Source organism: Manis javanica, chromosome 10, assembly GCF_040802235.1.
Source record: "Manis javanica isolate MJ-LG chromosome 10, MJ_LKY, whole genome shotgun sequence".
NCBI lineage: Eukaryota > Metazoa > Chordata > Mammalia > Pholidota > Manidae > Manis > Manis javanica.
The window spans coordinates 56,330,071-56,342,422 of NC_133165.1; the positions used below are offsets into that span (position 1 = coordinate 56,330,071).

Below are 12,352 nucleotides of genomic sequence, written 5' to 3' on the forward strand. Positions count from 1 at the left end.
CCACTCACCACTTGTGGGGCATTTGGGGTGTTTCCATTTTTTGGCCATTGCAATGCTGCTTTGAACATATGTGCGATCTTGTAGGGGATTCATGTTTTCAGGTCTCTTGGGCAGATTCCTAGGAGTGAATTGGCTGGGTCATATGGTAAATTTATGTTTAACTTTTGAAGAGATTTTCAAAGTGGAAGAGAGTCATGGAACGGAGTGGTTGGGCAGCTTGGCATGCCAGAAAGATCATTCTGAGCAGGGGCTTGGAGGAGGCTGCGGCAGGGTCTGGGGAGACTGTGATGAAGTGAGGACGGAGAGGTGCTGAGCACCGTGACAGCAGGGATGGAGCCAGGGGGTGGGTTGAAGAAATGCATGCTGCTTTGTGTTGCCCATCTGTAGATGTGATACTCTGATTTCTCAGTTATGGTGAACTAGCCAACGATGGAAGGTGTTGGCCACCATCCCCGTGTCTCTAGTGAGGGAGGAAATGGGCTCCAGAACCTGGCTCCCAACTCTGAGGCCACTTTAAGAGTAGAAGGTGGTCTGTAATATCTGTTTAATCCCATTTGATCTCATGATGCCCGTGTACCTGCCAGGGATCTGTGGTGGTAAGTAACAGAAATCAATTCTGGTACCTTACATAGGAAAGGAGTTTTTGGAGGCATTTAGGGAGCTTAAAGATGGGGTGGAAGGACTGGGGAGCCAGGCTTGGAAAATGACAAACTGCAGCTCTGAAGGTAGGAAGTGAGGCCCCCCTCAGGGCTCCGTCCCCTGCTCTGCTTTCCTGTCCTTGTTCCAGCTGCAGGGTTTGGCAAAGAGAATCTGGTGGACATAACCTGGGATGCGTGTGTTCTCATCTCCTGGCTAGGAGAGCTTGTGGGCAGCCGCACCAAGACTAAATGATGAAGGGGCAGGACAGGGGCCTATCTCCTAGAGGAACACAGGATGTTCCTTCTGGAAGAGGAGGGGATGGCTGCTGGGGTTTCCAACCACCCTCCCATATTCCAGATGTAGAAACTGAGGCATGGAGAGGTTAAGAATATTTGCCCAAGACCACAGAGCTGGGAAGTGGCCAAGTGGGGTGACCTAACCTGGGTAGAGTGGGTCCTCTGCTCCCCACCCCTGAGCTAGTGGGGCTGGGCTGCTCCCTGCCTCCTGACCAGTCAGGCTCCAGCCTCTTCCTGGGGCTGCCTCCAGGACATCAGGGTCAGGAGGCTGGTGTGAAAGAGCCCCACTGCCTTCTTGGCTTTTGTCTGGTCCTCCGTGCCCTGGGCAGGGAGTCCAGCTGGCCCCTTGTCACCCCCAGTGGGGCCTGCTTTCAGGAGCCAGAATTGGGAGGCCCAGGAGGCACCATCTAGACCCACAGCTCAGAGCTAATTCTAATTCACGACCTTTTTTTTTCTGTTCTCAGATCGGGAGGACCAGTCCATTCTATGCACGTGAGTAGAACTCTTTCTTCCTTTTTTTCCCCTGGAGTTGAGATCCAACCTATTATAGAAAAAGGTCCATGAGGGCAGGGCTCTTTGACTTGTTTCCTGTTCCAAGCACCTCACCTACATCTGGCACAGAGTGGATGCTCACTAAATGTTTGTTGAAAAAATGTCATGCTGAGGCGGGCCCACTTAAACTGTCAACAATGTGCCGTCTTGTTCTGCACCCACCTTTTTTAAACTAGCATTTATAAAGCACTTACTGGATGCCAGAGCTTGAATGAAATATTTTACAGGCAGAAGTGCATCTGATGGCATAATTGCTCTGTGAAGGCAGATGTCATCTCCATCGGTGAGGAAGTCTTGGCCTGTGTTAAACTGTCACCCTAATATTTCACAATTAGCAACCACATTTGTGCCATATTTGGTGGTTGGGGTCATTGTTTCTTTGAAGACCTGGGCATATGGTCAAAAGACATGAACTCAGTTTATAATCATTCAGAGAATCTTCATCATTCAGGAAAATCCCTCCTGTGGTGGGCAGGAGAGTGGCCCCAAAGATCTCCGCATCCTCATTCCTGGAACCTGAGACCATGACAGGTGACATGGCATATGGGGGAATGAAAATTGCAGACGGAATTAAGATTTCTGGTCAGCTGACCTTAACATAAGGAGATAATCCTAGATAATCCAGGGGGGCCTAACAGAATCATGAAACCCTTAAAAGTAGAAAAGGAAGGCAAAAGAGAGTCAGAGGGTCATTAGCGTTAGACTTGACCCAAGATGACTGGCCTTGAAAATGGAGGATGAGAACAGATTATAGAAGCTGGAAAAGCCAAGGAAAAACAGACTCACTCCTGGTGTTCCCAGAAGCAGACACAACCTTGCTGACCACTTGGTTTTAGTCCAGTAAAATCCATGCTAGACATTGGATCTCCAGACTGTAAAATAATGAATTTATGTTGTTTTAAATTTGTACTAATTTGTTACAGCAGCAGTGGGAAACTCATATGCCTCCCTTATATCTTCACCCGTACACCTGTCCCTACCGCCACTCATTATTCAACAAATTTAATGGCCCAGGGCCCCAGTGAGTACTAGGCAGACAGGAGGGAACAAGAGAGAATATGACCCCTCCAGAGAGAAGACAGCCACTGGGACAATGACCAGCATGCTTCCTTTTGCGCCATTTGAGTTTACTGTTTGACTCTGCAAAGGTACTGCCTTTTCAGAAACTTAACAACAAAAAAGGCCCACATTTTAAAAATTACCCAAGTAAATGCAAAATGACCCACTATGAAGATTACAAAGAATGAGACATGCGAGGAACTGGGAGAACCTATAAATGGGAGGAGTTCTGAGCTGGAAGAACAGGAAGGGCTTCTCCACAGAAGTGATACTTCAGCAGAGCTTGACTACAGCGGGTCCCCTAGTGAAAGCCCCCGGTCTGAGAAGAGCCTTTACAGGATGTATAGGACTGAGGTTGCAAACTCAAGGGTCAGTTGAAGCCAAGAAAGTAACCATTACTATGTGAAATGGACCTGGGGTACCTCCGTAGGGAGTGGTAGGGAGAAAATGGCCCATTTGCAGGGATGCCTGCTGTCCCTCTCCAGCCCACAATGCCATGGGACAGTGTAGGGCCAGGGTTGCCAGACTCTATGTTCCAACAGAAGCCAGAAATCTAGATTTTTTTATGTGAAATTTCCAATTTTTAAACACTGACATTTAATTTATATGAATTCCCCCAAACACCCCCCCCAAATATATACCCCCCACCCTACACACAAAGCACTCTCCAAATAAAATCCATTTGTGGGCTGGCTTTGACCAGAGGGCCACCTGTTTACATACTCCACCCCAGAACCTGGGGTCTGGAAGCATCCTCAGAGATGACCGAGCCCACAGTTCCCTGCTGTATACACAACGGTTAGGTGCAGGAATTGAAAGACATTTTTGTGGAGCATTCAGATCTGGAGTGATTTAAAATGAAAATAGATTCAAACTAGTCTCAGTGGCAGTATCCTCCTTTCATTCCCTTGTGTTCCAAACATCGCTTTGAGCGGGAGGGCAAGGAGGTGGGTGATGAGTGTGGGGGAGAATTGGATCAACCGCCCGCAGCCAGGCTGGTCATGGCCAACATGACTTGTGCGTGTTGGGGTGGCCATGCCGTTACAGGCAGAGTCTGGCACTGGGGTCTCATGATTGCACATGCAGCTCAGGGGAAACCAATCACCCCTTCAGGAGGAAAAGAAGCTCCTGGTTCATCTAATGCAGGTGAGGTCACTTCCATCCCCCCAGTGACCGTGTGCCCGAGTGAGAAGGAGAAGTGGTGCTCTGCCGTCCCTCCCCTAGCCTTGTTCCCACGTGGCCCCTAGAGCATGAGCGTCTCGCCATGCAGAGCATGCTCCCTCTCCTGCCTTGTCCACGTTGCACACTTGGGATCCCCATGTCTAGTTGGCATTCATACATAGAGAGTGCTGCTCAGGGTGTTGTGTGCAAGCCAGGGATGCATTACTTTGAGGAGTTTTAAGGGATTTTTCAATTTTGACCTGCTGTGTTTGTGTTGACTTACGTGCTATTGGTACCCAACCTACGTGTCAGATGGGACCCCACTTCTCTGCAAACACCTTCAGGGCCTTGTTGGACTCTGAGTTCACCCATCAAAGTGAGCCCTGAGGTTGGCAGTTGACCATGTCACTGCAAGACCTAGGCCAGACCATCCGTGTTTCAAGCCTGGCTCTGCTTCTGGCTAGTTTGTAGTTGTAGTTGTAGTTGTAGTTGTAGTTGTAGTTGTAGTTGTAGTATGGTTTAACCTATGGCTCCTTGTTCTCATCTCTAAAGTGGGGTCGTGGGGATGATAATGGTATTTCATTTATAAGGTTGTTGTGAGGATTAAATGAATATTTATATGTATGTGTATAAATATACATAAATAAGTACATGTGTGTATGTAATGAGCATGTATATATCTAAGTGAGTGTCTATATGTGTATCTATATATATCCAAATGAATGTGTGTGTGTGTGTCTAAGAAGCCCTGGAAGCCAGATATCATATCTGGCTTAGAGGGCTTGGCTTGGTTCTGAGCCAGGTAAGCTGTCATTATCATAATTAGCATGTGTATCCTGGCAGAGCAGAGGCAAGAACCCCCTGTTCAAGTCCAGTCACCTCAGTTTTCTAGAGGAGGAAATCAGAGAGGTTGTGGATTTTTCTGAGAGGCACACAGTGAGTTTTTGTTGACCATTAGGCCTGGACTTAAATTTCGTGAGGCCAGTTGGAGGGCCCAAGTATCAGTCGCTGGCCTTTATGGATGATCTGGCAACAACCCCCATCACCCCAGCCCTCCTGTGGATACTGGGGAGTGGGGAATGGCTGGCACCTCTCATATTTACTGCATTGTTTTAGAAAAAAAGATTTGCAGCCAGCCCGTGCTGGCTCAGCCACTTAGTGTGTGAGCTGAGAGCTGAGTGATAGGAAGAGGCAGCCCCAGCCCCGGGGAGAATTTGGGAGAAGAGCCCCAGCCCCAGGCAGGGAGAAGAGCAAGAGCAAGGGCCTTGAGGTGGGACCCACCTGCCTTTGGAGGGGCGGCGATGGTGGGAGGGGCTGGTGTTAGTGAGGAAGGAGGTGGGAGGAGGATGTGGTCAGGGAGGCCGCCATGCGGGGCCTTGCAGGCGGGGGTGAGCATGTGGACACGTTGTGGGTCAGCTGTTCTGAGCACCCAGGGAGGCCAGAGTGCTGCCTGGGGACACACGCTGATGTTCTCAGGGTCTGGGGGGTCCGCATGAGCCACCCGGGGGCTGCCCCTCCCCGGCTCTTCCCACTCGGGTGGCTGTTGTCTGGCCATTCACCCCTCTGGGGGAGGTGACTCAGGCCAACAGCTGCCTTCTGTCACTCTCCCCTGGGAACATCGTTGACTCTTGTAAAGCTGCAGGGCCTCCACAGGGCCTGCTTTGGGTGCCTCACTCCAGGTCTGGATTCTCTCCGGACCAGGACTCCTACTTTGACTCCGCCTCCCCTTATCACCTTCACCTGGTTTCTGGAGAACAAGAAGTATTTTCTGGTAAAGGCACATAGGATTTTTAAAGCTGTTTCTGATAGCACAGCACAATACTGAAGGGACACAGGTATCTCAGGTGAGCAGCAGTTGTGTTAGGAGGCGAGGTCTTGGAGACACAGATCTAGGATTGCTTTCCCGCCTCACTGCAGGCTAGCAATTTGTTCTTGGGCTAGTTGGTAAATCGAAACCTCAGTCTCCTCATCCACAGAATGGGAATATTGGTGGCTTCTGCCTCTCAGAATGGTTGGAGAATTGAAGAAGCAAGGTAGGGGAGAACTGAGCACAGAGCCCAGCACATAGTAGGTGCTTCCTAATTGTTAGCTGGTGTTCTGACAGTGCTGGCAGTTAGTGTTAGTTGGGGTTCTGCTGAGCCTTGCTTGCTAGAGGCCTTATGATGCTCAAGAGAAAAACTCACATTTAGAAATCAGAATACTGACTGAGATAGAACCTCTCTGCTTGCACAACTCCAGGGATCCCAAGATAGAACTCTGTAATTTTAGAGTAGGCATCAGCAAACACATGGGCCAAATCTGGACCCTGCCTGTTTTTGTAAATAAAGTTTTATTGGAACATGGCCATACCCACTCATTTCTGTGTTGCCCATGGCTGCTTTTATGCTATGATGGCAGGGTGGAGTAGTTGCAACGGAGGCCATCTGTGCCCCACAAAGCCTCAAATATTTATTATCTGGCCCTTTACAGGAAAGGTTGGCCAGCCCTAGCTTTAGGCAAATCAGTTAACTTCTCTCAGCCTCCTTTTTTTTCCCCATTCTATTATAAAAATGAAATATGTAAGCACTTTGAAATTTAAGTTAAAATGTAAAATATATATGAGTGTATATATTTTATTTTTTTCACTGTAAGAGTAATGCAGATAAATACCCAGAAGTGAACAGCTGGAAAACTCCACCCACAGTCCACTACCTGAAGTCTGGTACCAGTAAACCTTGGTGTAATTCCATCTTGGGTATTTTTTTCTAGGTCATTTTAAACATAGTCATAAAGTCAATTGTGTGTGTACTTTTTTCTCTTGCTTTTTTCCACTTTGCATTCCAAGAAAATCATGTTTCCATGTTGTATACAAATATCTTTTTTGAATAACCACTGATCCTCTGTGAAAGTATTGAACCACTTAACCAGACCTCAAGTGTCAAGCCTTTAGTCGGTCATTTAAAATTTTACTCCCAAATAAATAATGTGTTGGCAATCAACTTTGTTAGCATAGCTTTTTTTTTTTTTTTTTTTTGCGATTTCTCATCTTTCTTTGGAGGATGGGTCCCCAAGAGTAGGATCACAAAAAAAAAAAAAAAAAAAGGTATGCCTGGTGTTTAAGACCCCTGGCTCAGGAGTTTGGTTTGAAAAAATATTTATGTTGCTAACTTGGGCATGAATAGGCGGGAGCAAGACATGAGTTATCTTCTGACCTCATTTGCCCGGCACCATGGTTGTGATTTTAGCTGTGGGTACACATTATTATTACATTAATATTGTTCTTTAAGTGAATTACTTGAAAAATAAAATTTTGATTTGGAAATAATTTTAGATCTACAAAAAAGTTGCAAAGATAGTGGGGAGTATTCCTATAGCCCACTCACTGAGTCTCAGTTCCCCTGATATTAACATCTGACATCCTCATGGTATGCGTGTTGCACTAAGATGCCAACATGGTACACTACTATTAATTAAACTGTAGGCTCTATTTAGATTTCACTCTTCCCACTAATGTCTCTTTCTGTTCCAGGATCCCATCCAGAAGACCACTTTGCATTTCATCATCTGCCTCTTGGCTGTGACAGTTTCTAAGACTTTCCTTGTCTTTCATGACCCCAACTGTTTGGAGAACTGATTGGGGATTTGGTAGACTGTACCTCAAGTTGGGTTTGTCTGGTGTTGGCCTGCATTAGCTGGGGTTATGGGTTTTGGGGAAGAATGACTGAGAGGTGAAGTGCCTTCTTTATCATGTCATAGTGTGGTGCATCCTATCTACATGACATCCACATGACAGTAATGTGACCAACTGCTCATGGAATCCTTCATCCCCTGATTAAAGTTCTGTCTGCTGGGCTTTTAACTGAAATTTCCTTCTTATCCTAAGTAATGATGTCTGTGAAAATTGTTGTATTATTGCTCAGGTTACACGTCTGACCGTTTACTGGCAAAGCCCTCTCAAGCACGCCTGGCGTGCGGGTCCTGTTGGACCTCTGTCCCCAGAGGTGGCTGCCCATTGCTTCCTGGACAACTGGTTCAAGAGACTCGTGGCCTAGCTTCACCCCCAGAGACTCATCTCAGTGGCCTGGGGTGGAGCTGGGCATAGAGCAGGGGAAATGTGGGGAAACCTGTGCTTTTCTCTAGTGTCCTGGGCATTTGTGACACAGCTGGGCCAGCCAGTGGGCTGGCAAGGATGGAAAAACTTGTTTTGGGTCATCGTGGATTTGGTAGAACGTTCCTCAGTTTGGGTTTGTAGAAGGGATGGTTGAAGCAGAACTGTGTATACCTGTCTGCTTTGGAGTGGAGAGAGGGCTTGGCAGGTGGGGCTCTGCACGGGGTGCCAGGGAGCAGAGTCTCTGCCAGCAGAGTACATCTCCCAGGTGGGGAAGGGAGCTGACATGTGGGCCCTCAGCCACCCTCTTGGGAGCTGGGGGAGGTCTGGAGGGTCCTGGGGATTCTGATGCACCTTTGGCAGTGAGAGTGTCCGGCTCATCCCCGGATTGCTGACCCCTTGGTGCCTGTGGCAGGAAGACTTGTGAGGTTATCTGGCACCTGCTGGGATTGACAAGAGGCCGCCTAGTCTTGGCCTCTCGGGAGACTGTCTGCTGACTCTCCTGGCCAAGGAAGTGAAGTGATGGGGGCCTTTGGGTCCCTTTTGCTCCTAAGTGATGCTGGGACAGCACTTGGAGGCACTGAGCAAGGCAGTATGGGACCATTTTGCAAGGCAGTATGGGACCATTTTGGGCTCAAGGACAGGCTAGATTTTCATTTTGGATGTGGCTGGTGTGCTAGACAGAAAAGAACAAGGTCCTGGACTCAACTCTAGACCTCATATAATCTGACCTGCAGAAAGCCACTTATCCTCCTCAAGCCTTAGTTTCCCCTTCTATAAGATGGACAACTGCTCATGAGGAATAAATGAGTTAATTCATGAGAAAGACTGAGCATGGTGTCTGATAACATTAATGCTCAATGAACACAATTGTTACTTATAAGTTATTTTTGCAAGTTCTCAGCCTTCTGCTATGCTAAATAATACCAAGAAAAGAAGTAGGGAGTAATAGACAATGAATGGTAGCCAGTAATAGTCATAATAACCATGCCCATGATTATTTTATCTTAATGTATTTTTAGGCATGGCCAGTGGATCTATAGCTAGCTGCTTAGAGATGTTCATTTTATCCCCAGACCAGGATCTACAAATCCAAATGCCTAGGAGAGCCAGACATGTAGTAGAAAGGAGTGAAGTGGGCTGGGAGTAATAGGAAGTGGTGGGGACTGTGGCAAATTGTGCCCCCATTTAGGGGGCAGCTATGATGCTGCCCCAGTTCATCCCATGGGAGACTGCTAATCCAGTGTTACCAGGGCTTCCTGAGTTTTCTTCCTCCCCAAGAGAATCCAGAACTCTGAATTTTATGAAATTCAGTGGTTGGATTCTACATATACTGGTCTGCTTTTGCTTTTCCCCCTCAGTGGTAGGTCTTGGAGTGCACTCTGTCTGATTCCATATATGTTTAACCACCCTCCTCATAGTGGATGTCTGGAAATGCTGTGTTTTATTTAACCAAGCCCTGCTGATTATAACTTTGGTTATTTCCAGACTTTAAAACATATATATAAAGATATATATACCATTGATTTGCATTATTCATTGATTCCATATTTGTAAATTGACCTACTCACAAAGTTTGTAACCTCAAAATCAACACATATGGTAGTTTTGCAGTCACTTTGAGGACGTGTGCAGAGCTGGGAACAACTCGAGTCACCTGACTCACGCGTTCCCAGCTAAGGTGGAACGAGGCGATGCTCTGCCTTCTTGTCTCAGTGCTCAGCCTGTAAGCCAGTGTCCTTGCCGTGGCATATTTAGTAGCACATTTTTTTTTAATTTTTATGGCCTCTTGTTAGTGATTCTGCTGTTGAGAGGTGACCCCCACGTGTAGTGCTGAAGTGCTGTCTAGTGTTCTAAACCCAAGAAGGCTGGGCTGTGCCTTACAGAGAAAATACATGTGTGAGGTAAGCTTCGTTCAGGCAAGAGTTACAGGGCTGTTTGCTGTGAGTTCTATATTAATGAATCAGCACTGTATATTAAAGTGTCTTTAAACAGAAATGCACATAAAACAATGTCATATCGTGATCAGTGGATGAGAGCCTTTTAAGCACCTGTGAGCCAGGCCTGTGAGTGAGCACCTATCACTTCCCAAGGTACCTGGGTAGAAAAATACATGCTCATTAGCATCTGTTGAGTGGATGGATTTGGCGTTGTAACAGAGAAGAGCAGGGAAGTGTGCCTTATAGGTAGTTTTCTAGCTGTGTGATCTGCCCAGGTCACGTAACCTCTCTGAGCTGGGTTTAGGGAGAGGCTGTGGGGATGAAGGAGCCACCTTACCCTCAGCTCCAGCCCCCACACCATCATCAGGCTCTGCTTCCCCTGAAACAGTGCTGGCCATGGGGCGGCCTGTGATGATGGCTGCTGGACACTTGAAATGTGACTGTTGTGACCAAGGAACTAGATTGTTATTATCTATGTCAGTTAATTTAAGTAGTCACCTATGGCCAGTGGCTCCTGCATTGGACAGCACGCTTCTGAAATATTTCCAGCCTCCATCCACTACTCTGATTCTGCCTTTCCCTAGTGTAGGTCCCAGTCACCTCTCACCTGGACCATGGCAGTAGCCTCCTGAGTTCCCTGCAGCCACTCCTCCCTACTCACACCATGACCATGCCTCACTCATTCATTCACTCAACAAAGAATCATTATGAGAAGTAGATATGTCATCAAATGTGGATTCCAGAGCCAAACGTCCTGGGTTCAAGTTCCAGCCCCATCACCCACCAACTGTAGACTCTCAGAAACAAGTCACTTAACGTCTCTGAGCCTCAGTTTCCCCATCTGTAAAATGGGGGCAATAGGGGCCCCATTGGGTTAATTCATGTGAGAGACAGGAACAGCACCGCTGCCCTGGGTGATCACCCCGTAAGGACCCCATAATGATCAGCTGCTGTACCGTGATCACCGCGTATTAATTATCCATCCTGCAGACCGTCCTCCAGCCAGCAGCTTTGATTCCCCTGGTTCCAAAGCCCCATTCCCTTACTGAAATGGTTCCCATACTTACTAGAATAAAATCAAAACTCTTCCCTGTGGCCTGGAAGATTGTCCACGATCTGGCCTTGTCTTTCTTCCCTTTCTACATCCACTTCGCTCCAGACTTTCCAGCTGCACTGGGCTCCTGTCTGTCCCCACAGGTGCCCAGCTTCCCTCCTGTGGGCCTGTGCCCTGGCTGTGCCCTCCTCCTGGTGCTCCCTTCCCTTGGTTCTTCCCCTGGGGCTGCTTTGCTTCCTTCAGGGCTCAGCTCCTCCTCTGGCTGCCTCACTGACAGCCACGCTCCACCTCAGCGCCTCAATCATGTCAACAGTAGCCCCCCTCAAATGATCTTCATTATTTATTCATTTCCTTAGCTATTATCTTTCTCCCTCTCTTGGGATATAAGCTCAGTGAGGATGGGGACAGTTTCCTTGTCCCATGGCACACTGCCCCACTGCCCCACCCACAGCCAGTGCTCAGGAAGTAAGCACTGGCCACTGCTAAAGGGGACATCACCCGACCATTTAACTTTTACTTGAAAATGCATCCAGTCATCCCAAAACCACCATCAACTCAGTTCCCCTTGTTAAATTTCATTTTAAAAACCAGCCACAGTGACTTGAGGACCTACATGTTGATAGCAGGGTGTGAGCTTTACAAAATAACCAGTGGTTAAGGTAAGCCAGGTTGGCACCAACAGTTTGCTACAGGTAGTTATAGAGTGAAGAAACTGAAAACCAAGTGTGTAAAATTTTTGGACACGAGTCATATTTGGTCTGGCATGTAATTCATACCACATGAACAAATTAGAGTCCCTGGGGGAAGGACTGGTACATGGAGAGGTCCTGGGTTGAGAGAGCTGCCTGCTTGTTCAAGGTGTAACCTGTCTGTGTGACAAGGGCCTGGATTAAGAGAGAGAAAGGGTAGTGGCCATGGGATCAGACAGAGGTGTGTGGGGTCTGCTAGGACTTGAGGAGGAGTTTGAGCTTTAATTGGAAATGGACAGGAAAACACTGGAAGACTTCAGCCAGGGACTGGAAAACTCTAACCAGAGGGCCAAATCTGGCCCCTGTCTGTTTTTGTAAATAAAGTTTTATTGGAACACAGACATGCCCATTTATTTTATGCTACGTGGCAGAGCTGAGCTAAGCTGGAACAGAGAATATGTGGTCCACAAAGCCAAAAATATTTGCTATCTGGCCCTTTATAGAAATGGTTTGCTGACTCCTGGCTTAAACAGTGGAAAAATATGATTTATATTTCAATGGTAGTATGAAAATTGAAAACAATGATATAGGCAGAGTATGTAAGTATTAAGGAAGTCATGGTTATAAAAATAATAGTTCACATTTTTGTGTACCTGGCATTGTTCTAAATGTTTTATATATATTCATTCTTTTAATCCTCATAAGAATCCTGTGATTATATGGTATAAAATATCCATTTTATAGGTAAGGAAACTGAGGCATGAGAGCAGTTTAAACACTTACCCAAGGTCACACAGGTAACTGAACAGAAAGGGATTTGAATTAGGTAGTCTGGCCTTGGAGCCCATTGGGCTATTCTGCTATATTATGCTGTA

General features: G+C 47.0%; 1 protein-coding gene across 6 annotated transcripts in view; it reads left to right on the plus strand.

Annotated features, from left to right (window-relative positions):
• Positions 1-12,352, plus strand: part of MYH11 (myosin heavy chain 11) — a 109,355-nt gene that overhangs the window by 41,895 nt on the left and 55,108 nt on the right. For all 6 annotated transcript variants that reach the window (XM_073215535.1, XM_073215531.1, XM_073215532.1 and 3 more), the window contains exon 4: positions 1,400-1,427. In XM_073215535.1, the coding sequence (XP_073071636.1) occupies positions 1,400-1,427 (28 nt within the window). The remainder of the gene's footprint in view (positions 1-1,399; positions 1,428-12,352) is intronic.